General features: G+C 38.7%; 1 protein-coding gene across 5 annotated transcripts in view; it reads right to left on the reverse strand.

Moving 5' to 3' along the window:
- KLHL32 (kelch like family member 32) overlaps window positions 1-27878 on the reverse strand; it is a 191974-nt gene that overhangs the window by 14174 nt on the left and 149922 nt on the right. For 4 of the 5 annotated variants that reach the window (XM_081044937.1, XM_081044940.1, XM_081044939.1 and 1 more), the window contains 3 exons: window positions 18287-19013; window positions 4676-4734; window positions 713-905 (listed from right to left, as the gene is read on the reverse strand). In XM_081044937.1, the coding sequence (XP_080901063.1) occupies window positions 713-905; window positions 4676-4734; window positions 18287-19013 (979 nt within the window). The remainder of the gene's footprint in view (window positions 1-712; window positions 906-4675; window positions 4735-18286; window positions 19014-27878) is intronic. The other variant, XM_081044941.1, reaches the window with a different exon arrangement.

Below are 27878 nucleotides of genomic sequence, written 5' to 3' on the forward strand. Positions count from 1 at the left end.
GAGAGCAGTCTGGAAGGGATCTGATTACATGTGGATGTTAATGACGCAAGCCAACAAGGGAGAAACAGTTTTCAGCTCCATAAAGGAACGTCAGGGGTAAGCTGTTCCTCGCTTCGCTTTCATCCCCTTTTGGAATGAGGATGGTCCACATCCAGTGTTGCCCTGTGGTAATGCTGGGATGGGTATGTGTGGCCAGAAATCCCGCCAAACCCCTATGCACAGCACTGCTCTAAACGTTTAGCCTGTAGGAGAATACAGTCTGAAACAATATTTGACAGTGACAAATAATGAAAACCATTCTCCTGCACTCACAGGAAATAAGAGCACTAAAAGCAGTGCGAAGTGAAAAATAGATTGCTTCCATAAAGAGTCATTAACTCTTTCAGCACCTGGTTCCTCCATTTTACAGGGCATTGTGCACTTGTCTCAAAATTCCTCTATGGATCTATTGACAGTATTCGACTTGACCTGCCACTTGGGAACACGCACAGAGGTCACACAGGCCCCCCTGAGAAAGCAGATGCTCACCCACCTGACCAAGTCAAATTTTGTGAGGTAAAGAATGTGTACCTTTCTAGTTAATAAAAGCAAAATAAATGTTTGATCACCACGCACTTCATATTTAGACAGGCACTGACGAGGCCTCAGAAAACAAGTTAGGCAACTTCTTGCATCTCTGCTTTTGCTGATGTACTTAATCAAAGGTACTTGCCGGTCAGCAGGTTGAAGTTACAACGTGTCCACTGGTCAGTGTCTATGTGGTAAGAATCTATATGCCGCACGAGGACCCGGTCGTTGTTGTAGTCCAGGTCATTGCCTCCAAGGACATAAAGCTTCCTTCGCACGGCAGCCATGGAATGGTAGACCCTCCTCTGCAACATTGGGCTACGGCTTATCCACTTATTCTGAAAGAAGAAATTCAGGTGAATTCTGTTAAGAAAGAGACCTCCATGGCAGACAACCGCTGTGCCTCACTAGTAGTGGGGACCCCAATGTCTGTCAGTCCCATTCTATTTCGATGTTTATATCCGTTGAAAGGTGTGGGCTTCTTGCCTGAGAACAAGTGCAGAAGAATCCACATATGCCAACTCTATTTTTCAGCTTACATAAGGCATTTCCTCTTGTTTGAGGTTTACTGTATAGGGCATTTTGCATTTGTAAGGAGAGCATATGAGAATATAGAAATATGCAGGATATTTATCTCATCCAATTGAGAGACCTTCCTCATGCAAATTACTTAAGAATGAAAGTGCACAGCTACGTGGACTATATACAGTGCTCTAATGATTAAGAAATAGGCTCTGGATCCAGAATGCCTGAATTTATAACCTGTGTGTGACTTTGAGCAATTCGCTTAACCTCTCTGTGCCTGTTTCCTCATCTGTAAGATGGGGATAATAATACCCACCTGACAAGCCTGTTGTAAAGATTAAATGAGCTAATACACATAAAGCATTTTAAACAATGTCTGGCACATAATAAATGCCCAACAAATGTACACTTTAAAAAAAGTATCATGATAATTACCGGATACCCAAGGCCCCTACATAAGCTAGGGTGAAGGTGGCTTTGTGGTTCTTTCCAAAAATTAACCTCTTGAGACCAATGGAAGAGCTAAGATTGCTTCAGCAACAACTCCCTCACTGCCTTTCCATCAGCCTTCTTTAACATATTTACAATCACGTTTTCTGCCAAATTGGTAACAGTTATTTCTAGGCACATATTTGTTTTGGTAGAAGGCCACATTTTATATAACTTTAGGGAATGGTGAAACCTCCAATATTTGGTTCTAGGTTACTCTCAAAAAAGGCATCCTCGACTCCTCTTACAATAAGTCTCCTATTTAAAATGTAATGTAAAATTAGATGAAAATAAAATATGACTTTAATTTTAAATCTTAACTAAGTAATGGACAGGAAAGTAAACCTAACCATTTCCTTTCTATATAAACACAACATATACAGGAATAACCCAGACTCCTTCTCGCCAAGAAAAATTTGGATTTCAACCAGAAAAATCATATGATGTTTTGAATACATAGAATTTCACCAGTTCACAAGGCTGCACAGGAAGAAAAAAATGTTTTGTATAAATATTGGTCCATTCACTAAAGGCATATTCACTAGCTCATTTCTAATTTCTCTTTTAAAGATACATTCAAAAAAGAAAAAGAAAAAGAAAGAAAGAAAAATAGTGAAAGTAATTTGCACAATTTGAAAGACTTGCATTTATCTGCTTCTTTTTAAACATGTCAGAATAAGAATCTCCTTCCAATTACATGTGTTTTTTAATAAAATAGTCAAACCTTTCGGGTATTTTGCTGAGAAATAGCTTTAATATATTACACGAGTGAATTTTAACTCAAAACTCTGATGATGCTTTCCTTAGGTGCTTTCTATGAGGCAACCCATTTCAGTATTAGGAATCAACGTTTGCATTAGCAGTCTAGTCCCCTGCCATCGAACTATGGACGCCATCTGGTTTGCAAAGCCTGCCTGCATCCCCTGATTATATCTTTAGCTTCCTTCACCGCCGTGCCTGCCAGGTGAGCCGCCAACCGCTGCAAAGGCAAAGAAACAGAGAGGCCTGGTGGGGTCATTCCTAATAAGCTAGCATGTGAATACTAATCAGTGGTGGGGAAGCAGAGGTCACCCCAGCCTGCCTGTTGGCAGGTAGCGATGTGCTCTGTGGCAGATGGCAGGCATTATCGGCTCTCCACAAAGGCCTAGTAGAGAAATAAGCACCAGGACTGAATGATAGAGTTATTGAGATTCTGAGCAAGATGCAAGCAGATGTGATGTTTCCCAGTACCCACCGTAAACAATATGCCAGCAGAATTTTAAAAAAAGAGCATGTGTGTACAAACATGAAACAGAACTCATTTGAGAAATGTTAACACCGTCTTTCTCTTTTAACCACGTGTGCACCAAACTCAAGCAACTGCAATTAATGATCCCTCCTGAGACATCTGGCCCATGGACATGTGGTCTCTGAGACCTACAGCTTCTAATGACATCAGGAAACACGCTTGCAAAGACAGAAATGCCTTCGTTAAATTCAGAATCAAGTAGCTGTTAAAATAAAAAGATACCAAATAGACTGAGGTCACTCTGCACATCCATGTTGTGGCTAACCCCAAACTGGACAGCCAAAGCCAACCTGTTGTTTCATGTTCCATTATCTTCAACTGATGAATATCAAATCCCACATCAATCATTTGGAATATTGTCATAATCATGAAAAATATTTATATTAGCAAAATAATGGAAATAGCAAATGTCTGCAAATGTTTGCCATGGTTACAGATATCTTGGTAGAAGGAAAGAGGATAAAAATAGTTCTTCTTTGGGGGAAAAGAGGGTATTAAGTGTGTGTGAAAATGGACAGGAGGGACGAGCACCATCAAAATGCTTCCAGGGAAGGTGTCAGCAGTTAGGTGAAAATCATTCAAATTCTTCAGATACTTCCACTTTGTACTTGTCCTAGACACTGTTCTAGGAATTTTGGCTACACTGAGTTAAATAAAAGTTATTTTATTTCAGAATAATGACATCATAAGGAGGTTCCCCTCACAGAGTGACAGGCCTTCTAAAAGGACAAAACAACAGGATCATCAAAGTCCTTCCTTTGGCTGAGTGATATTCCATGTACATATGTACCACGTCCTCATTATCCAGTCATTCAGTGAAGGACGTGTAGGCTGCTTCCATGTCTTGGCTATTGTGAATAATGCTGCAATGAACATAGGGGTAAACATATCTTTACGAATAAATGTTTTCAGATTTTTTTGGGTATATACCCAGGAGAGGGATTGCTGGGTCATACGGTAATTCTATTCTTATCTTTTTTGAGGAAACTTCATACTGTTTTCCATAGTGGCTATACCAATTTATATTTCCACCAGCAGTGTCTGAGGGTTCCTTTTCCTCCACAGCCTCTCCAACACTTGCTATTCTTTGTCTTGTTGATGATAGCCATTCTAACAGGTGTGTCATTTGCAACATGGATCTTGAGAACATCATGCTAAACAAAATAAGTCAGAAAAAGTCGAGAACCATACGATTTCACTCATGTGGGATATACAACTAAAAGCAACAAATGAACAAGACAAACTAAAATTCATAGACACAGATGACAGGTTAGTGGTTACCAGAGGGAAGTGGGGGGAAGTAGAAGAGGGTAAAGGGGATCAAATATATGGAGACAGGAGAACTGACTCTGGGTGGTAAGCATACAATGCAATATACAGATGATGTTATACAATTGTATACTTGAAACCTATATAATTTTATTAACCAGTGTCACCCCCAAAATTTCAAAAATAAACGAATAAATCAAAATCCTTCTTTTGCATGCCTCTGAATGTGAACAGACACTTGAGATAATGGAAATAGAGGGCATTTAACTCATCATATCCTTCCCTTTTTTCTTATATTGTGCACAACTCTAAACAAGTTAAGCATTTTGTATAGTATAAAACTAAAGGAGCTGAAATTTTATGAGAAAAAAAAAAAAAAGCAACCCAAAAGCAGTTTACCCAGATGCTTCCATTTCTCTGTATAAGTTTAAGATGCATGTGTGTGTGTAGAGTTGTCATTCCGACTACTAATTACTGTGGAAATCTTTGAAAATTCACTTTAATTAAGGTAATGAGCTTTTCTTATATGATTCTTACCTGGTTAGGTTCATATACCATTAGTCTGTTCTGATATTGTGCTGTGTTAGTTACTCCACCTGTAATGGATTAACATGTGTTAGAGCTTTCATGAATAAGAAATAGGATATTTCAACATAAGAATGAGATACAATTAAAGGAAAATTACCTACTGCTGAGGATCTGTTTGTATACCCTTGTGGTGAACCCATGACATAATTAAAAAGCTTATTGTTGAAGCAGTTTCATTTTCAAGAACCATTTCAGCAGCAATCCAGTTGAGAGCAAGCAACAAGTATGCTGAGATTACCAAGAGGTCCCCAATTCTGGCAACTGCTATGCATGACCAGAATGAGGGGGAAAGTACGGGGGGGCGGGGAGTGGGAGTGAACACAGCACACAGACAAATCTCTATGCAATTTCTGCCAGGATCAGTTACATGGAAAATTCTTGTCTTTAGCTAAATTGGCAATTTTACAGCTCTAATCTCTACACTAACGCAGTGATATCTTCATATCTCTTTGGAAGAACCATATTTAGAAAAAATGTCACTTCTCAAAAGAGATCTAGAGTTAATGCTGTTCAATAGACTATCACAAGAGTCACAAATGCAAGTTACAGATGCAATTTCAAATTTTCCAGTGGCCACATTAAAAAATAAAAAGTATCAGTGAATATCATCACTCAGAATAGCCAAAATATATCATTTCAATGTGAAATTGTTGTAAAAAATTGAGATATTTTCCTTTCTTTTTTTTCCCCCCACACTGTCTTCAAAATCCAGTGTGCATTTGACAGCACATCTCAATTCAGACCAGCCACATTGCAAGTGCGCCATAAGCCACGTGGCCAGTGGCTAGCATACTGGATGGCACAGCTCTAGGGCACTGCAGAGCGGCTGCTGTTGTCCTCAATGTTTTTGAAGCCCATTTGACAACTGCTTAGATCCAAAAGACTTGAGACCTTCTGCTTAATCAAGAACCACTTAAAAATTATCATGCTTTTAGCTAAATTTCCCTATTTGTCCTCATACTTCTTTTCATGGTTGTGGTATACAATGAGCCCTGTAAAACCCAGAAATTCTTGATTCTACTTTAATTTTTACCATTAAATGGAAAGAACTAAAAAACAACACATAAAACAGCACAGTGAGAAAATAATGCTAGGAGATACCAAACGTCAGGTAATGACAGAAATAGGAGAATCCCCCAAATTCTAGCTTTAGAAATATTGCCTTATACATACTACCAGATACTGGTGGAAAATGAATAACATTCTTATTTTAATAAGTATCATAAAGAAGCAGCTAATTTTTAAATAAAGCTCTGAAATTAAACCAGTCTAAAGTGTTTCCTGTTGAAATGTTTTGAGGTATAAAAAGAGTACTGTTATCATCCTGGCCAAGACAATCGTAACATCCCCCTTGGCTTAACTAAACTTTAGACAGTCTGCTTCTAATCTCTAGGCCCTGGACCTCCCATTTCTGATGGCCTTCACTTTAGAAAACTTTTAATTGTAAATTCTTTCTTGCCTCTTTGAGATGTAAATCATTTATGAAGCTTTTTGCAAGGTTTACAAACCAGGAATATCTTCCTCAAAGTCTTGGGAGCTATCCCATTGAAATGTAATCCTCAAGGAAGATAACGCCTCCATGTCCCCATTTTCTGTGCCAGGTAGGAGCCTACCTTTGATGGGTGCCTATTATGCGAGGTCTCGGCTCCCGCTCTGCACACAAGAATGCAGGACATGGTGAGGCCAAAAAGGAACACCCACGGAGCCATGGACAGGGGAGTGATTCCACTCCATTCTCACCTGCAGCTGGGTTGGAGACACAGGAAGCAGGAGCCACACGATGCGCAATCTGCCCTCCGCTTTTCTGCTAACCAACCTCCTAGTGTAGCCACGGCAGTTACATTAGTGGCTATTGACTAACGGGTAACAGCTGATGGCCACCCAGCCACAGCAGATGGCCATCTGATTACAGATGATGGCCATCTAATAACCAAGCCAGCACCTTTCCACGTGAGGCTGAGAGCCTGGAAACTGCTCTCTGGGACTCTGTCCCCACAGTGCCACTCAGCAAACACAACTGCCCTAATCACAGAGGAAAAGATTTACAAACTCAGGGATACCTGAATGTATTCAATGTATCACATTGATCAACCTCTCTCCAAAAGTCCTTCAGTACTTTCCCACTAGCTCACCCCAGGGCTTAAATATCCTCCTGCCTCTTGTTTTTCAGAGGTGTTGATTTCAGACTGCATTCTGGTCTCTCCAGTAGTGCCACAGTCTTGAATAAAGTTTTCCTTGTCTGTTCTACTTTGTCCATTATAATTTTTGCTTTGATAGTTCAAATACCTTGAATAGGTCACCACCATCAACTCCATGGCCAGGAGTCAAGTCAACCAGAATCCAGAGGATACTCCTCATCTGAGCTGGAATAATCAATCAGTACTAATGGATAAACTCCAGTAAGAAGATTATATTGTTCATGTAATTGACCATGGATATTATTAACTGGAAGATCTCTCTCTCTCTCTCTCTCTCTCTCTCTCTCTCTCTCTCTCTCACACACACACACACACAAACACACACACACACAACCACTTTTAAAATTCAATGAAAGCTTTATCTGTTGAGAAAAGTCAAAGAACAGAGAGAAATGATCTTCCTGCCCTCAAAGAAAGTCTTCTCACTCATTGAAAGTCTCATTTAAAAAATGAAATCAACGGAAAAGAAAACACACTTAAGAAAGCTGAAGCTGAAATGCCTACATAGAGTCAAAATGTATGTCAAAATAAATATAGAGGTATAGTTGCTTTTTCCTCCCAAACTTCCTTTTCTTATCTGATTAAAAATTGAATGTCCAATAATTCTTTCTCAGCATAACTACACAAGAATAATCAAATCTATTGAGACCACACACATCTTCAGTGTTAAAATGATTGCCAAGTTTTGATCTGGGCCATAACTGCCAGATTTATGTCCAGCTCACCTATAATCATTTCTCCAAATGAGAGGGAACAGAGGGTAAAGCTCCCACCCACTATTTCAAAGCATTGATGGTTTATCTACTTGTTTTAGAAATATGGGACAGAATTAATATCTACTGCAGTAAACTATCTGTTTATGACACTATTTGAAAATATTTACACTACTATATGTATCAGACTCTGCCCATTATAGATTAAATGCACAACCAATGGATTAGAATGTAGCTATTGCATCCTCTCTCCCAAGCAGGGCACACAATTTATCTTTATGCTCTTCAAAATTATTATTCACCGTCCTCCACAGATGCATCAGATGTATTTATAATACAGTTTTTTTTTTCTTAATCTGCACTCAGTAATTAGATTCCTTACCCTTACATACAAATTTTCACTCACATGACAATGTTCAGAAATAAGATACTGGGTTAGTAGTTGGGAGTAAAAATAAAAATTCTAGTTAGTTATTTGGTTGATTACTTCCAAAATGTTAAACCACAGGAGGTGCCTAAAAAAAAACAAACAAAAAGAAAACACCTAGTGCTGTAACTTTTGCCACCTCAGGACTGCAAGGGAAAACCTTTGAAATTGGTTCTATTGCTTTTCCTCTTTGAAATGCTTTACAAATGAGCATATAAATAAAAACCATTTCTTCCCGGTACAAAAAAATAAATTTTGTAAAAAAGCATCCAAGTTCGCAGTCCACATTTCTTTACCGTGTTACTCATTGCAGAGCTTTACCATTACATCCCCTTCACATAACACTCTTCGCTTTTAGATTAATTTGCTGAATTGAGATGCTAAGGATTTGCATACAGATTTGACTATACAAAAATAGATACAGAATTAATAACAGTCTCTATATGTTTTCATTTCTCCTAGACTGGAGTACCCTTGCCTGCAGCAGTATTCCTGACTTTGAAAGTCATCAAGCTGATTTGTCTGCTCTGGGTTATGATGCCACATGCTGCCATAGTGTCCCCTGTAATCAAAGCACTTGCAGAGAGATTCCATGCCATTGAGTATATTTCATAGATTGGCAGTTTTGATCTCCCTCCCCCACCCCAGGGGGGGGATAATCTGCATCTTAACAGTGTTCTATAGATACATCTAGCATTAAATATGCCATCTCGTATCAGCATCCACTTTTAAAGCCAAGTTTTCCCTAACTTTGAAGTGCCAGTCTAAGTTAAGACTTTTCAGCCAAAATTAAAAATGAACAACCCTGTCTTATACTTTTGCACTGTGACTTAAAGATATACTGCAGGTTCCCCCAAAGTCAAATAAGTCTTTAAAAACTGCCAGAAGGAATGAAAAGTTACCAACACGCTACCAGCAGTAAGCACTGCTTTCTATCATCAAGACAAGAGTAAAGCATTTTTCTTAAGCTTCCCTGTTCAAATCCCCACAAAATGTTGTGACAAATGGATGAATGCGTATCGGAGAGAGGATGACAGGTGACTGCTAAACAAGCCACCCTCGTCTCCACTGCTGAGAATTCACCAACTCCCAAACTCACTGTGTTTAAGAGCAACACGGGTCAACGCTGACAGAGTCTATCAAATAGTGTGTTTAGAGAAACAGCTTTCAATAGACATTGGTCAGGTTAAGCAGCTGTGCAAATTTTTTTTTCAAGGACAGAAAATACCTCTGTTGATAAATAGAATCCTACACTAAACTCTTTAATAGAAACCTGTGGTACCTAAGGCAGCGCTAGTATCCTTACCAGGATGAGCAGGATGAAAAGAACAGAATGGGTCTGTGCTCTTAGGGAAAATGCTCCAGGCTGGCACTCTGCTGGCCAGTTCAAGATTGGGGAACACCATCTCAAGTTCTCTGCAACGCTCTTAGAGGCCTGCAGTGCCCAGCTTCATACTAGTTAAAGGGGACAGTTTCAGGAGAGGCATGGCATCAACAGGCTCCTGTATGACTCTTTCCATGGGGGAGCCATCTCACACAGCCACCCTCAGGTTCCTCATAATCGAATTGGAGATGATGATACTGGTCTCCTAGGTTTTAGATGAAATGCAGTGCATGGTGCAGAGGCAATCTACACAGGGAAGTTTACTACAATACTATACGGGTTTGTGTCTGGAAATGTCTTACCATTTTCATAAAAGGTGCAAATGAGCCTATATGGAATATTGCAAAAATAACTAAATATAAAATACCGAATTAATAAATGAATGAATTCTATAGTCTAGGATAGATTTGTTATAACTCTTTTTTTCTAATAACCATAATTACTGGGTGGCTTATAAGGGTATCGAAAGCTTTTTCCTTCTTTAATAGTTTAAGTTCCGTGTTCCCCGAAAATAAAGCCTAGCCAGACAATCAGCTCTAATGCGTCTTTTGGAGCAAAAATTAATATAAGACCGAGTCTTATATAAGACTGGGTCTTACAGTATAGTAAAATAAGACCCGGTCTATATCATATCATATCATATCATATCATATATCATATCATATCATATCATATCATATCATACCCGGTCTTATAGTAAAATAAGATCGGGTCTTATAATAATTTTTGTTCCAAAAGATGCATTAGAGCCGATTGTCCCGCTAGGTCTTATTTTCAGGGAAACAAGGTTTTTCCTTTGTGAAGTTGCTCCAATTCTCAAAAGACTGAAGTGTCACATTTACAGTCTAATTATCAAAAGAATGACATGGCATTAGGTGCGAGTTCATAGCAGCTATTTTTTTAAAGAGCCAAACTTCTTATTAGGCATTGATAAAAGGAACACCATGGGAATATATGCAATAAACATAAAAATAAACTTTTTACTACTATTTTATACATTAGATTGTCCATATTTTTGGAGTGTATATAATGCTACGTAAACAAGACTCTTTCTACTACTAAAACCAAGACTCTTTCTACTACTAAATTAGCATCTTGAAATAGAAGCATATATAATCTATGCATTAAATTAAAATTAGTACCCATATTATTCCTTTCACAATTGAGGAAACCACATAAATGGATAGGTAATTAATATACTCAAATACCACAAAGAAAGTCTCAAATTTACAAAATATCTATAAAGGGAGGGTTGAAGCATTTGAAAATACAAATTGTATTTATGTCACCTACAACGAATAGATATAAACTTGTTACTCAAAATATGGAAAGTATGCACTAGGTGCTATTTTAAATAAGTGAAATGATAAATGAGGGTAAAATCTACTACAATGCAGATGTCGGCTGCCCTTTAAAATCTCAGTAAAATTCCCTCTCCCATTCCTCATTCTGTAAATGCTGAAATCCTGCCGCCACAGATTTCTGCATGTTCCCAACAGAGCTAAGCTCTCAAGGTCACCTCTGCTTGTCTCTACTGTCCTGGCTTTGCTGCGTTCTTCTTGGATCTTTTATCTCCCTCCTTCCATGAACCAAGTTTTCAGCCATTCCCCATTTCCATGATGTAGCTTTAACTTTCTTCTCTACTCTTGGGAATAAAGAAAATGACATATTTAGCATATTCTTAGATAGAGTAATTCAGCTCACTATTCTCCCTTCTTTCCCTAGATTCATCTAGACAGATACAAATGGATTATCTAAATAACAGTTGTTCTCTCCATGACAGGAATTCTGGGGTCAATGGGGTGGACTTTTGTTTTTAACTACCTAAACTGACAATTTTAAAGGCCACTAGACTACTATATAATAATATGTAATTCTTGCAGAAAACGATGTTTAAATCTAAACCAACATATTTTAGAGTAGCTCCATATGATCACTAAATTTCTTAATTTTAGAAACTGAATTACAGAATCACAAAAAGGAAGACATTATGTGGCGCAGCTAGGGTCCTGAGAAAGATGCTCAGTTAAACAATAAAAGATAATCAAATGACTGTTGATTCTAAACAAATCCCCAGGTATAATTATTCTCCTGTGTATCACTTTCAGTCTTGTCATTTGCAAGTTCTTTTTACAATGTAAGCATGTTTTTGAGATCTTTGTTGTAGTGACAGATAACTGCTTTGTGCGGTTTCATGGGAAAAGCATGATTTTCAAAAACCAGAGACACAGATCAAATTCCAACTTTGTCCAATACTAGCTATGTGATCTGGGAAAATCATTTAACCTCTTTAAACCTCATTCCCTGGGCTGCATGCAGACTGAGGGTAAACAGGGTTCTACTCTCCAGAATAAAAGGAAGCCAGTTGGGATGAAAGCTTTGTTAATTATTTTGGAGAATGCAGGTGATCTGATCACTTTCTTCAAACCATTTAGCTCTTTTAAAAGCATTTCTGTTTGGTTCATTTCTGTTTGGCTTCCATCTCAGTTCAATACTGTAGTGGTTTCGTTTTAATCTCTTTCAGAGAGGGAGTAGTAAAGCCTGAACAGAAGTGAAAAAGGAGGAGAAAGAGTAACTGCTAGGGCAGCTGGTTGCTACAACAGAGCAACACAGAAGCTTTTATTCTTAGTGGACATTTCAATTCACTGGGAACTTTTCGGTGGACAGGCCGAGGGATCAAGCTCCAAAGCTCTACAGGCAGGGGCTTCATGGCATGGTGGCTGCCTGCAGGGGCAACAGACTTCCTCCTCTGTAGTCACTCTCGCAACATGCTTGGTTCTCCCTCAAGCACACCTTAAGCACTCGACCCTCACCTAACGATCCTAACATGCTGAACTCCTTCCAGTGGGTTCCTTTGGGCTATTCCCAGCCTAAAAACCTTCCATCGTGAGTGAATCCAAGGATCTGCCTTCTCCAGGTTTCTGCCGAGCACCACCAAAGAACAGGACAGAAATTTGCAAACTGCATCGCCACAATTTTGATTCCAACCTTCCTATGGGTTCTGACCATTTCTCTTTTAACATGTCAGTTCCCTCTGTTTTCTCTCTGAGGCTTTTTCCAAGGCCACTCCCCTCAGGCCCTCCACCAAGTCCTGACATTGCACAACCTCAACAGGCAACTTTGCCTCTCACTTCCCTCCCTCGAGAGGCAACCTCCTCAGCTTCCTGCCCCTCATCGGTGAGCTTACCTAGGTCCACACCCAGCATTGTCTCCTTCCTCCAGGCTTGGAGCTTGAGGGATGTCTCCTGTCCAAGACCGAACCCCTCCCAACTCCCTCATGCCTGTTCAGGCCTGCGTCAATATTGTATTCCCCAGATGTATCACCATTCCTGGTACCTGGGGGGTGCTGTAATACAGGACTCAGCTCCTGCTCCCTGCACAAGAACGCAAGATATAGTGAAGCCCAAAAGGAACACCAATGGAGCCATAGATAGGGGAGTCATACCACTATATTCTCGCTGGCGGCTGGGTTGGAGACACAGGAAGCAGGAGCCGCAATCCGCTGTCCGCTTCTCTGCCAACTAACTCCCTTACCAGCGTAGCCACGGCTGTTATATTAGTGGCTAATGACTAACTGGTTACAGCTGATGGCCAACTAGTCACATCTGATGGCCATCTACTACCTGAGCCAGCACCTTTCCACGTGAGGCTGAGAGCCTAGAAACTGCTCTCTGGGACTCTATCCCCAAAGGTGCTCTCAGCATTTACCAACCAAAGATGCCCCTATTCCCGTCATCTTCCATTTCACTCTCTCCTTTTTCTGATCCATATATTTGCTTAATGCATCTTAAAAAACAAAAGTTCCCTCCTTTGATTCTGTATTTTCTCCTCTAGCTACTCTCTTTTCTCTCTGCCAAACTTCCTTCTTTTTCTTTCCTCCTTACCCTCCTTTTTAATTTCTAAAGCCAAATGCTACTTATTAATTTATAATGGAAAAACATGCTGTCCCAGGAACTGAAATGTGTGTGTGCCTAGAAACAGCACATTCTCTTCCTGTAGCACAATGATTGGAGAGTTGTGTGGCACTCTCAGATTCAGGGAGCGAAGCTGAGATGATATCCCAACGTCTTGCAAATTCAGCCTATACCTACGGTTTTCATGTCCTCATGTTCCTTCAACCTTGAAGTGGTCACACCTCCAGCCACTACACTGTCACGTCCACCTTCTTCTACTCTCCTGAAATTATTTTGACTGAAATGACCAAGTAGTTCCTGACTGAAAAATGGAGAACCTTGGTGTCCCTCTAGTATTGGCCACCTTTCACCACGCCCTTCTGCTGTGGCTTTGTTTCTATAACACTCCTCCTCCTCTGACCTTGTCCATCCCACATTCTCAGGCTCCTTCCTTACTCCCACTCCTCTGTACCCTCCTCACCTGTGTTTCCCAACCTTCTGCCCTCGGCCCCTTTCCAGACCATCTCTTGCCCATCTGTCTCCTCACTCTCTCCATCACCTCACTGTCTCTCACTAGATTTGCTGTGACAACCTCCTCACTTACATTTGCTCTGAGAAACAGAAGGCAAGGTTCTCTCTCTGAGTCTGAGGACAGAGGTTTTGAGGAAAGTGAGGAAGTGCTAGCCAATGAAGGAGAGTGGATGAGAAACTAGTGTAGGGTGTAGAGAGGTTCTGGGAACTGAGTGAGTACCCGTGCCAGCCATCCTGTCACAGGGCTCAGCTGCACAGGCACAGGCAAAGTGGACCACTGGGTTTGTCCAGCAGGATGTGCTTGCCAGAGCGCAAGAGAATTGTTGGGGTGACTGCACCATGAAGCCCAAGCATGAGCACCGGGAGGAGGAGTTAGCCAACGGACCTGAGGCCAAGTTAGGCTGAAGGTGCTACAAACTTGTGTGAAACCTCTCATGGCCCTTGCTTTGCACTACTTCTTACCGTGGAAAGTCTGCTATTGTCACACATAGTCCAGGCGAACCCATAATTATCTCTTGGAAAGTGTTTCCTCTGTTATACCAAGAGCCCCATCACAAGACCTATGTCTCTCTCTACGTTGTCGCTCTGGCACTAGCTCGGAACAAGACTCAATGAGGTGACGAGCCCCACTCAGTGTCTCCTGGTTGGTAAGACGTGGAGCGAGTTTTCTGTGTGTGTGACGGTAGTCTGTGCCCTCAGTGCTCGCCATGCAGCCTCTGCCATGCCCCCTGTTCATTCCCAATGTTTTCTGTATAATTTTTTAGATGCAAGTACAATATTTGCACAGATAGTGTAAATCTAAAGCCATGGCATCTTAAAAATGGTAATGAAAATTTACATTGTTCTAATTTTAATGAATATTAGAAAAGCCAAAGTCCCTTTAGTAGGTTTGAATAAATTAAAGTTACTTAAAATGGGGCAATGCGAGCTTCATTTAAATTTAATCAAGATGAAACTAAACATATCTTCTAGGGAGTTAAAGAAGCTTTAACACATGTTCTTTCATTAATGAAATATCTGCAAAACTCTTTGATTGTCATCTCCTAGAGGGCAGGAAGTATGTTTGCTAAATTAATCTTCTTTATCTATGAACCATCACTAGATTTAATAAGAATGTAGCATTCACCAAAGGCATCAAGAAAGCACAAATACTGCTTTTGACTAAATGCCGTAGCATTTATCTTATTTTCATAGTTTTAAAGCATGGATTTTGTGGTTAGCTTCCCATTATCCTGCTGCCATTTGACAAAAATGAAAAGGTAAGTTGTTCTGTAAAAAGAGCTCAGAATTAATCTGTACTCACAAAAAAAGCTTTTTAGTACTTCACAAACAATATCATACAAAGGAGAGCATACATTTTAAAACACAACTGGAGGATATTTAATGCTTATTTTACTTCAGTATTGCGAATTTAAAGTAGAAATGATGTGGAGCATTTGTGAATTGGGTCACCATGTCAAATGCTACAGCAGCCTGTTAAATCTGACTATCTCTAACATCTTAAATTAAATGCTAATGGGCATATCCACATAACCTGATTCTCTGAATTCATCTCTGCTTGTGCCACTTTAAAAACCATGGACAGGTTTCAAGGTGTCCTGACTCTGAAATGAACAGAGAAAGGGAAGGGGATATGTGGAGGGAGTGAGAATGCTGGAAATTATGAGTCTCTAAAGAAGCATTAATTTTGTGTTCTATGGAACAAAAATAAGGCCTTAAAATCCACATTCTATAATTCTTACTACCTCCACATCAGGCAAAGCTTGCAAAATACCAGAAGAATGGCAATGACCCAATCTCCCCACCAATTCAATTGGAAATACTTGATTATTTGGTAAAGGATAAGGAATAGCCTCGAACATTTTCATCTGCTCCAATAAATCAGGGTAACACTTCGAAATCAGTGATAGTGAGGGTGAAATATACCTGTCTTTTTTTTTTCCAAGGGGTCCATTAGCAAATCTAGTCACCCCTCCCTATCTATGGTTAGATTCACAATTGATTTATTATCAGCTGGGCGTGAGGAAAGAGGCAGATGACTGAAGGTATTAGAAATGTCACTGGTGATTTCCTTTTCTTTCCAATTAAAGGTATTGCACTGTACACAGGGAAGTGAGTTTTTCATCTCAAGTACACAGTGGGGAGAAACAAACCTGAGAAAATTGTGATTGTTTTCATTAAGTATGGTTAACACAGGCAGCATACATTAGTGCAAAAAAAACACAAAGAACAAAGAAAATGTATTTCCTTTCACAGTGGGGAAAAACGAAGTGATATAGCAATAAGATCTCTAATAAGCTGATACATTTAATAAAATGGAAAGGGAAATATTGAAAGAGAAGTCAGTTTCACACCAGATTGATGGATGTAGCCAGTCTGATAAGCTTCTGTGCTTTCTTAAGGCCTGACTAAAGAAGGTAGTCATAGTTTTAAAACTAGGAAAGGGAAACTCCAGTATTTTTTAAAAAGCTAGTTTTATAGCTAAAAAAGGGAAACATTTATGAAAATATTTATGAGAAATTCATACAAAATTTAGAAAAGGTTGTTTAGGAAGGCAGTATATTAACAACATAGGAAAACTAAGTTAATGGAAGGAATGTACACTGGAAGGAAATATAAATTACACTGAGTTCATAAATCCATCATTGTTTGTTATCCAAGTCAAGTACAATGTTCCTTCTATTAGCAAAGACTTATTTATAGCCAATTATGAAGTTTCTTTAGCAACACTAATGGTATACAGTCCTGGTGGATTTTTTTTTAAACTATTGATATATGTACTTAAAGAAAAGGGAAAAAGTCACCAGATAGGTTTTTATTTAAATATATCTCTCTCTATTAACATATACACTCACATCTGATGTTTATTTGGCATAAAAGACCAGTAATTGTTGGGTCCACCTCGTTATCCTCTTCCTTAGTCCTAATTTTAGCTTCATTCATAATTACCAAGCATTTAAACCCTGACATGAGCTTTTTTTCCCCCAGTGAAATTGCCAATAATTGAGGCATAATCCAGAAAAAGTGAGACTGTGGCTGTCTCCCTGGCTACTGAGGACAGAAGGAAAAAATGGGCAGTGTCCAACCGAATTTAGTTTAAATGCAAGGGAGACTTTTTCAGAGCAGATGTTAAACAACTAGAGAAGATTATTGAGGGATACCGGGGAAGCCTTCACAGGTGTATTTAAAAATGATTGTTTCTTCTAGGTACAAACATCTCAAAGTTACTTTTAGTACAGCAAGACCTCAGAAATGTCGTTTGGTTCAACATCGTTTTGTTATAGCATTGATGAGATGTAGCAACTTAACTCTTGTTTATATCAATTAGCCTGTGGTAACAGTGGTTTCATTATACATTGTTTCACTTAAAAGTTGCAGAACTTATCAATGAGGTTAAATGAGGACTTCCTGTATTTATTTGATTTTCTTTATCTCTAACATGGAAATTCATTTAACAAGTTCCATTTGGGTTACAAAATGAGTCTCCTCTAACTAAGAGAAGATGCAACTTTCTTCCCCAACAGGCATACCTTTCAAAGGGGAACATTTTAGGCCTTTTCAATGACAGAACTGGAAACACAGGTTAGTAATGTGGTCTTGCCTCACAGACTCCTCCTAGACAAGTGAAAGGGCAGCTGGGAGGAATTTGGAGGATGTGGATGTGGATGAAACACAACTGGCAAGAGTGAGTACCTGCTGAAGCTAGGCTTATGGGTACATGGAGTTCATTATATCTCTACTTTGTCCATAATCAAAAGACATCAAAAAAAAAAAAAAGAAAGAAAGAAAAAGAAAAAAGGAAACTAACATAATAGTAGCCCGTCCAATAATCAGGAAGAATAGGAGAGTAAATAGGAATGAAGGCTTAGGACACCATGAGTAACTACATAGATAATACAAAACATTATTTCAGCCAATAACTTAAATCCCTTCCCTCAATGCATAGTAATGCTCTTCCCTGGATATATACCCACTGCATACTCATCAAAATGGGTTTACTGGGTTTATCTCCTGCCCTGTCTTTGATAAAAGGCTCCTAGTGAGGCAGCTTGGGGTGAAAGTAAAAGCAAAGGACCTGGATAAACTATAAGTTATGCAATACAAAGCACGAACATCAAAAGCTGACAATCTAAACAACAAAAGCTTTGGTGGAAAAAGAGGTGTGATGGGCTATTAATTTCTATCTTGAATTTTCACTCCTCTGATCACTCAGCAAGTCACAGAAAGGTCAATTACTTCCCATTACATTGCTCTGTATAGAGTAGGTGCAAAATAAGTGAATGCTAAAATGGCATCCTTGGCTCATTCATTCAAATACGCATGGCCATACTACCAAAGTTTGACTTTTAAATTTGTGCCACAATGAAAGTTGTTTTTTTTTTTTGATAAATCAAACATATGAGGCATTTTCTACCTGATATCCAAAGAAGACCATCTGCCACATATCCAGCATGACACGAAAGGGATCGGTCAAAGGACTGCACAAAAGTCCATTTGTTCTTCTTGGGGCAATATCGCTCAACTGTAGGCAGAACCTGGCGGAGTTCATTTCTGCCCCCAACCGCATAGAGGTATTCATCCATGGCACCCAGCACGAAATGCTCCCGGCAATTTTTCATGGGTGCTATCTCTGCCCAGGAATTACTGCGGGGGTCATAGCGACAGGCAGTCCTCACGGCACACGTCCGGCCACTGGCATGCTCAACTTCCCCTCCTGCTACAAACAGGAAGTCCCCCATGACTGCCACACAATGGTGGCTCCTTCCCACGGGCATAGGGGCCAGCTCACTCCAGTTGGCAATGGCAGCTATGAGAGCATTCTCTTGATCGACAGGATTGAAATACCGAAGTTCCTTCACTTTACAGACCTCACGCTTTTTCCCACCGATGATATACAGAGTGTCTGACTGGAACCTTGGTTTAGTCCTGCGAGTCTGCCACACGGGCTGAGCATAGATGCTTTGGTGGTATTCCAGGGCCTCGTTGACAAGAGCTGTTGCGGTCTCACTTGCCTGGACGAGGGGGTGGGAGAGGGCAACTGTGTGGAGAGTATCCACGTCCATCAGGCCAAAGCGGATATACTGCAGGAGCTCGTCCATGTACTGGTAATGGCAGTTGTGTTCCAACCACCTCACTGCTAGCTGAAACACAGGGAGGTGAGATGAGAGGAGCATGCGAAGGCAAAAAAGAGAGTCAAAGCAATGGCACACAGGCAGGTCACCGTGTATGCTTTCAGATACTTAATAACACATTTTCTTTTTCTTACAAATCGTGTAACACTGGAATATTTTGATACCCAGTTGAGGAATTTTTTATTTTTTCTGCATCAGCAAAAAACAAACAAACAAACAAACAAAGATGATTACAAAATAACTCAAACCATTATTGTAGGAGTTAAGAACAATGTTAAGCGACAGTGACGGGGTCTTTGAATGAACAATAATCACTTTTCAAAGAATAAAACTACTGTTGCGAACCAGCCTGTTCCCTTGTGTTTCATGTGTGAGAGGTTTGGTACACCCAACCCCCAGGAAATGTCAGTGATGAGTGGTGTCATCACAGCTCACACAATATATGTCAACCCATGAGTCAAGATGCTGTATCAATACAAGTAATGTAAGAAAATATGATATCATCTGAGACCACAGGGTGTACTTGAGAGAAAATCAATATGACAGTAGCAGAATGATTTAGAAAGAAAAAGGACTTTTTCCCCTCCCCCTTTGGTAGGTATATCAGTGAGGAAGCAAGAGAAGAAAAAGAAAGATTTCAACCTATCAATTTAATTTTTTTTCTTAATTAGTTTTCATCTTCAAGACAGTAGTTTGCTTGCCTATGTAAGATACTGGAAATTTGTTAGAGACATTTTCAGAGAAACAGGACACAGAGGAGATTATCTTTGTACTATGAACACATTAGCAGACTAATCCTAACCTTTTTGTTGAGGTCTAGATGTCTTTCAAGAAGAAAAGGAACTTTTGACTACCAACAAATAGAATTTCTGATAACTAAAGCAGGCGCATTAAGTCATAAATAACAAAACTGAATAATAGTTCAGAAAATACCATCAACAAGGAAACCAATACATGCTATGGAGAACCTGACGTAATTTAGTCAATGTGACTTAATATTTAAGTTGGGCAAACCTGCCCACCCACCAGCATAAAGAAGTATATCTAATATCTCCAGTCCACATATTTAATATGAACTACTATTAGCAGCACCTACATGCAACTTGATCTCCTAGAAGACACAAATGTAGATCTGAAGGAATTAGCATAAAAAAGTACTGAATTAGAATACTGAATAATTTTGTTGTGCTTTACTTGCTTTCTGAGCAATGGAATTGGGGTTCTAGGCTTCCTTTTTCAGCTGGTGCATATCCCTGGGGCAAAAGTCGAGATGGAAGAAGAAGGAAATGTAGTGCTCTCACTCTGTGGCAAACATGAGCTTGGTTTTCATTCTGGTGAAAAAGAGCACTAAACTCTCTGAAGCTCTAGGCGATTTCAGGCTTTCAGAATTTCTGTATCCATCTGACCACTGGCTCCAAAAGGCAATGCATATTTTCAGCTTATCTTTTTAGCTTTCCTAAAGATGAGAATGTAGGAAGTGAATTCACTTCCAATGTGCATTGAATTGCATCTTTTAACGAATGACACAGTTTAGAAAAATAACAAAAGAATGTCACTGCGTGCCAGGTAGTCCGCCGATGCCTAGAAGGCAGACATCATGGAGGGCAGATGGGTGACACTCGCTTTTAGCAACTGGCGTTTTTAATTTAAATAAGATACCAACCCGATTTTAAAAATCTGTGTATGGTGATATCAGCAATAATCAAAGATATTGCAGGAGAAGAACGTCACTCATCAACTACCAGGTCTCTGCCGAAGTGGACAAAGTTCCCACAGGCAACATCCTGATTTTTCTCCACCCTAATTTTAGGAGTTTCAAGGCCTGGGTTTCCAATTATTTCCCTGGGAAGATAATTCAACGACTTCATAAATGATTTTCTACTCTTTGCCCACAGAGCTTTCAAAGGTTGTCGGGGATAAAGTCATCCCGCTCAAGGCCATTTCTCATGCACCAGGTAAAATGTTCTGAAACTTCATCTTTGATTTCACTCCTAATTTAACAGAGTAATTCCAGCTGATATTGCTTTGCTTTGTAACAATTTTTTTTACATCCTAATGTTTGTGCATCTTTTATACGGATACTACAGGACACAGCACTGGAGAAACAGATAAATATCCATGTCTCCACAGCCTCTTTTTATAGCATAGTGCTGCCCATTTAATTATTTTTCTCTTTCCTCATAAATCAGCTCTTCCTATACCATAATCAATCTTCTAGCCCATCTCTTAACACTCTCTGGTTTATCTTTATCTTTCTGGCAGTGTCACTTACTGCGTGAGAAGTACACAAGCCACAACTTAGGCTCTCTGCCTTAGAGAAATATCTAACAAATCAAACTGGCAGTGGAAAAGTGACCATGGTGATCTAGCATTGATTAAATTCTGGATTTCTCTCTATTGTCACCCCTATGTCACATGTACACATACACATGTAACAAGACACTTTCCGTGTTGAAATTCCCCGCATACTTTGCATTACAGAATATTTTGTGCACATACATTTAGTTTGTATTTTCAGGGATTCCTTTTATCTTATTTGTTGCCAAGAGTTCTAACTTCTCACGTATTGCATATAATTTTCACACCTTTACGTCTATAAATATTTTTAGGCTACACAAGTCATGCATACTTGGGTTTATCTCTTCTCCAGATCAAAGGTAAATACAACTTACAAGGAGCTATTCTGCCAACAACTTCAAGCCAATTTCACTACATATAATGAGATTTAAATCCAGTACTTCTGAAACCTAACTTGTGCACAGACAGCCTGGGGTTTCTGGTCCAAATACAGATTCTGACTCAATAGGTAAGGGGAGGAGGAATGGGAGCCTGCATTTCTAACAGTCTCTCAGGTGATGTGTGTGCTGCTCCAAGGACCACACTCTGAGTAGGAAGGTTTTAGTCAGTTTCCTATTCATGAAACAGTAAGCTACTGCCTTATTAGAGTAAATTAAGCACGTTATTTCAAATTTAAGAAGGTTTAAAAAAAATGAAGTCTAGGAGGATGCTTTAATAAAGATATAGGACACTTGTAACTTAGTATTATGGGTAAGACAGCATATTTCCCATACAGTAAGATACAGGTAAGACCTCACTCTGGGTAAGACAGCATATTTTAAGATTTTGGTTCTTTAAGGTCTATGAATCAATAGCTGTTTCTGCTAGCATGAAGTCATATAAATACTCTGTGCGGCTTTGCTTTTGTATTAAGGAATAAATAAATAAATATAGAAGTGTTATTATACTATTTTTTCTTTCATCAAAGTATAAAAGGGAAAAACTAAGAAACCATGGATAATTCTTGTTTATCAAAATAATGAAAGAACTGACAAAAATTTGTTTTTTAAAATGGGCTGCCTCAAAATCACTTCTCCCACCATGAACCCCACCACAGCACTCACTGTTCACTCCCATGCGGAATTAAGGGCAAGGTGGTGGAGGGAATCCTGGAGCCCATTTAAGGGGTTTAGAGACTACAGTAAGCAAAAGCTGATTCATCACTGGGGCATCATAGAACCCAAGGACCACAGTTAGCTTTGTACCCTGTTTCCCTGAAAATAAGACATAGCTGGACTTTGAGCAAAAATTAATATGAGACTCAGTCTCACTTTACCATTATATAAGACCATGTATAATATAATATAATATAATATAATATAATATAATATAATATAATATAATACAATACAATACAATACAATACAATACAATACTGGGTCTTTTTTTACTATAAGACCCAGTCTTATATAACATAAGACCGAGTCTTATATAACATAATATAAGACCCGGTCTTATGTTAATTTTTGCTCCAAAAGACACATTAGAGCTGATTATCCGGCTAGGTCTTATTTTCGGGGAAACAGGGTAGTGTATTTTGATGCTTACGTTTGAAAATGGTTATTGTGGGAACTGGTGGCTTTTAATGACACTACACAGAGAAAGCATAACTCAGGGAAGGCTGAAATCCTATTCTATCTTACTCATTCTGGCATACTGACATCTCATCACCCTAAAGTTTAGCACATTTTAATTGGGAGGAAAATGGAGCACATCCCGAAAGTCTTATTGCCTACTTTTTTGTGGCAAAGCCAGAAAGAGTGGAAATCAAGGATTAGCTTGGGAGGACACAACAAAGAGGCCTTAGGAAACATGGCCATTAGGCAAGATGTTTCCTAAACCATCTGAAACACGGGACTGTCATCCCCAAAGACTACAGGAAATTTCCCAAGCACCCTGAGAGACCCAATCTAGTTCATCTTTCCCTAATGGAGAATTATTTCTTCCTAAAAGAAGCATTTGCTATAGGTTATTCCAACATCAACTCATCTCATCCTCAGAGCCTAGATAAGAATAGTGCCCGGCACATAATAAGCTATAAGTATTTGTTACATAAATGGAAAATTCTTTACAACTATTTTCAGGCTATATCTCATACTTTTCTTGAACAAACAATATCAATCCCTATATATTTTTATCTATCACAGACAAGTTATCTGACTTACTCCAAGTCCTGCATTTAATTAGTAGAAAAGCTGGAACCAGAACCCCAGTTTTGAAATTATACAAAGTGCTTTTCTATTGTATGATGTCATCATTATTTTTCCATCAATAATTATTTTTAGATAGAATCCAGGCAGATGCACTCAAACCCAAACATAATTTCTGTATTCTCTAAATTAGAAAAATTAAGTGTGTTTTAAAAAGTATGCTTTGCAACAAGATAGGTTGACAACATTTTTTAGTGAGTCTCATTTATAGATTACTTCTACATAAAAAGTAAGTTTAATGATATCAAAGGATAAGTATTTAGAGGAACGGGCACTCTTTGAGTCTTGAATTATCATTCAACTTTTTATGGGAACATATATTATAATTCTAGGTTATTCTTTGTTAACAAAGCCTAACTCAAAAATATATGGAAAAGGTAACCCCTTCCTTTTAGTTTTCTCAGTGTATGCTGACTGATCGTTATTTTATAGAGTAAAATATAAAAATATATAATCCTAAATATAAGAGTTTATAATCTTAAATTCTACAATTTTTTCTCTAACTCAAGTAAACTATGTAACTTACTCATATGTACAGGTATTTCAGAAATACATCAATTATCTGAATAAATGTTACATTCCTAACATTACAAGTCTTCAAGTTGTGATCCAAATTATTTTACTGTTCGTGTTTGAATATACCCAGATAGAAGCTGCTGTTTTGAAATCTCAAATTCCTGAACCTTAGAAAAATGTAGCTGTTCTGAAGTCTAACTCTGCTTAGATATGTCCATATGTATGTGTACTACCACCCAACTTGACCACAAAGAAATGACAAAAATAAGAATCTTACACTTATAGATTTCCTGGAAAATATATAAATTATGAGGTCATCCCAAATCCAAGAGTACACATCAATACACTCTTCAGTAAAATTACCTTTATATGTTGCAAATATAGTTGAGCCTTGAACATGAGTTCGAACTGTGCAGTCTACTTATACATAGATATTTTTCAATAAATATACAGTTGACACTTCAAATTCCCAGGTTTTGTATCCACAGATTCAACCAATTTCAGATTGAAAACAGTACTTTCAATCCACAGTTGGGAATCCATGGATGTGGAGGGCCAAATGTATGCATTGTTCTACGTCATTTTATGTAAGGGACTTGAGCGACTGTGGATTTTGGTGTCCCCTGGGGTTCCTGGAACCAATTCCCATGGATACAGAGGGAAGACTGTATCCCTCTGTAGTTTTATGCTTTTAGGGAGCCAAAGGTTATACATGGATTTTGACTGCGTGGAGGTCAGCAACCCTAAGCCCTATGATGTTCAAGGATGAACAAAGTACACACACACATATACACACACATATATACATACACACATATACACACACATACATACACACATATATTCACACATATACACACATACACATATATACATACATGTAATATCTATACACACATACATGTACACACATATATACACATTCACACATACACACACATACATTCACACATATATGTACACACATACATATATACACACATATACACACACATACACACACAGATATATAAATGTATTTTATAAAAGCAGCTCTCATCGAGTGAGTCATCAAATCTTTTTAACCAATACTGACAAAAGATAAAGTCCTTAAACATTGTCTAAAAGCAATAACTATTACTGTCCTCTATGACTCCCCTTCCTCCATACCTTCTGGAACCACTAAACTGTTGTCTGTGTCTATGAGTTTCTGTTTCTTTGTTTGTCTTGTTCATTTGTTGCTTTCAGTTTTATATCCCACATGTGAGTGAAGTCATATGGTTCTTGATTTTTTCTGTCTGACTTATTTCATTTCGCATGATAATCTCAATATCCATTCATGTTGTTACAAATGGCACTATTTCATCTTTTCTTGTGACCGAGTAATATTCCATTGTGTATATGTACCACATCTTCTTTATCCAATCATTTAGAAGGACACTTTGGTTGTTTCCGTGTTTTGGTCACCATGAATCATGCCGCAGTGAACACAGGGGTACATATGTCTTTACAGATAAATGTTTTCAGATACATGGTGACGGAAGGAGAACTGACTCTGGTTGGTGAACACACAATGTGACATATAGATGGTATATTACAGAACTGTGCACTTGAAACCTACATAAATTTACTAACCAATGTCACCTCAATAAATTTAATAAAAAAAGAAAAACAGGCCTTGAACAGACATTTCTCCAAAGAAGATATACAAATGGCCAACAAGCTTATGAAAAAGTGTTCATTACCACTAATCATCAAGGAAATACAAATCAAAACCACAACGAGATATCACCTCACATCTGCATGGATGGCCGTTATATTTAAAACACAAAACAAAATAGAAAAGAAGTGTTGGTGAGGATGTGAAAAATTGGGAATGCAGCCTTGTACACTGTTGGTAGGGCTGCAAAATGATGGAGCTGCTATGGGAAAAGTTCCTCAAAAAGTTAAAAATATAACCACCATATGATCCACCACTCCTGCTTCTGGGTATATATTCAAAAGAATTAAAAACAGAATCTTGATATAATGTACAGCATGGGGAACACAGTCAATAATATGGAAGTAGTATGGCGACAGATGGTAACTAGACTTATCGTAGTAACCACTTCATAATGTGTAAAAATATCGAATCATTATGCTGTACACCTGAAATTAACATAATAATGTATGTCAACTATAATTCAATTAAAATATGTATTAAAAAAGAAAATAGGATCTCAAAGAGGTATCTGTGCATCTATATTCATTGCAGCACTATTCACAATTGCCAAGATGTGGACGCAACCTAAATGCCCATCAGTGGATGAATGGATAAAGAAGAGGTGGGGTGGACATAAAATGGAATATTAATCAGCCGTACAAAGAAGGAAATCCTGCTCTATGCTATCACATGGATGAACCTGAAGACCTTATGCTAAGTGACATAAGTCAGTCACAGAACTGTGCGTCACTCCACTTATACGAGTATCTAAAGTAATCAAACTAAAAAGAACAGTAACTAGACTGGTGGCTGCCAGAGGCCCATGGGGAGGAGGCAGTAGAGGTTATCAAAGGGTACAAAGTTTCAGTCAAGATAAAAAGTTTCAGAAAGATCTGTTCTACAATAATGTGCATACAGTTAAAAATACTGTATGTATACTTAAAAACTGTTAAGGGTAAGTTTATATTATGTGTTTTTATCACAATAAAACAAAAAAAGAGAGGACACTAAGACACAGATATATACAAAAGGAAGATCATGTGAAGACACAGAAAAAATGACTGCCACCCACAATTTGGAGAGAGGCCTCAGAAGAACAAACCCTGCTGACACCTTGATCTCAGATTTCTAGTTGTCAGAATTGTGAGAAAACAGATGTTTCTTGTTTCAGAAAAGAAAAAAAACAAAACAAAAACCCCACAAAAAATAGAACACACACACACAAATTAAATAAAATAAAAGCAATAACTATTTCTTTGTCTTGGTTCATAAGTATTCTTTTTCATGGAAAAGGATACTCTAATCACAGAATTCATCGGCTAGAGCTGAGTAATAAGCAAGGACTGGTATATCTGCCCACAGCCAGGGGTAGCTATCATTATTCTCCTACTTAAAACTTGGTTGCAGACAGCTTTGCTGTAGGCGCACACTGAGCCCTCCATCTTGCAGGAGCTCATGCTGTGAAGGCACACGTGTCTATATCTTTGCCAGTCCTGTCATGCCACAGAGATAAGCAGGGCACCAGTCTCCCCTCAGTGCCCAAAAGGCAGCATAAATCTCACACTTCCAGCAATTCAGAAAGGGACAAAGGAAGGACACAGGAGCAAACCCACAACTGACTGACATTCCTGAACCTCCACCAAAGAGCGGAGCATGTGAAAGAGCTCTTGGGCAACAAGCAGTGGAAAGCCACAGAAGCGTGTTTTAATAGGATGAGTAACAACGCACAGACAGACTTTTTCCTTTCTAAACAGAGTATCAGGCACACGCTCCACCTTCCCACCCATGTCCTCCAAGGAAAGTTGCATTGACGATTTATTATACATTACATTAAAGTATACTATTTTATGTATTATTTATAATGCCTTAAATTCTAATAAACACAAACATAGAACTCCAGCAAGATACCATTTTACTATTACATACAGTTTCTTTAGATGTTGAAAGTGGAAAGTTTCCCTGGTGCAACCGAGCAGGGGCTAAAAATTGCCACATTAAACTACACAGAAGCTCATCTCTTTAAAGTGAGTCCTGGCAGGTTCAAATGGTGACATATTAAACCAGACTAATGACCGTCATCGAGAGGAAAATTCATATTAATAAATAAATGCACCAAATTTTGTATGCACA

Source organism: Rhinolophus hipposideros (assembly GCF_964194185.1).
Source record: "Rhinolophus hipposideros genome assembly, chromosome: 3".
Taxonomy (NCBI): domain Eukaryota; kingdom Metazoa; phylum Chordata; class Mammalia; order Chiroptera; family Rhinolophidae; genus Rhinolophus; species Rhinolophus hipposideros.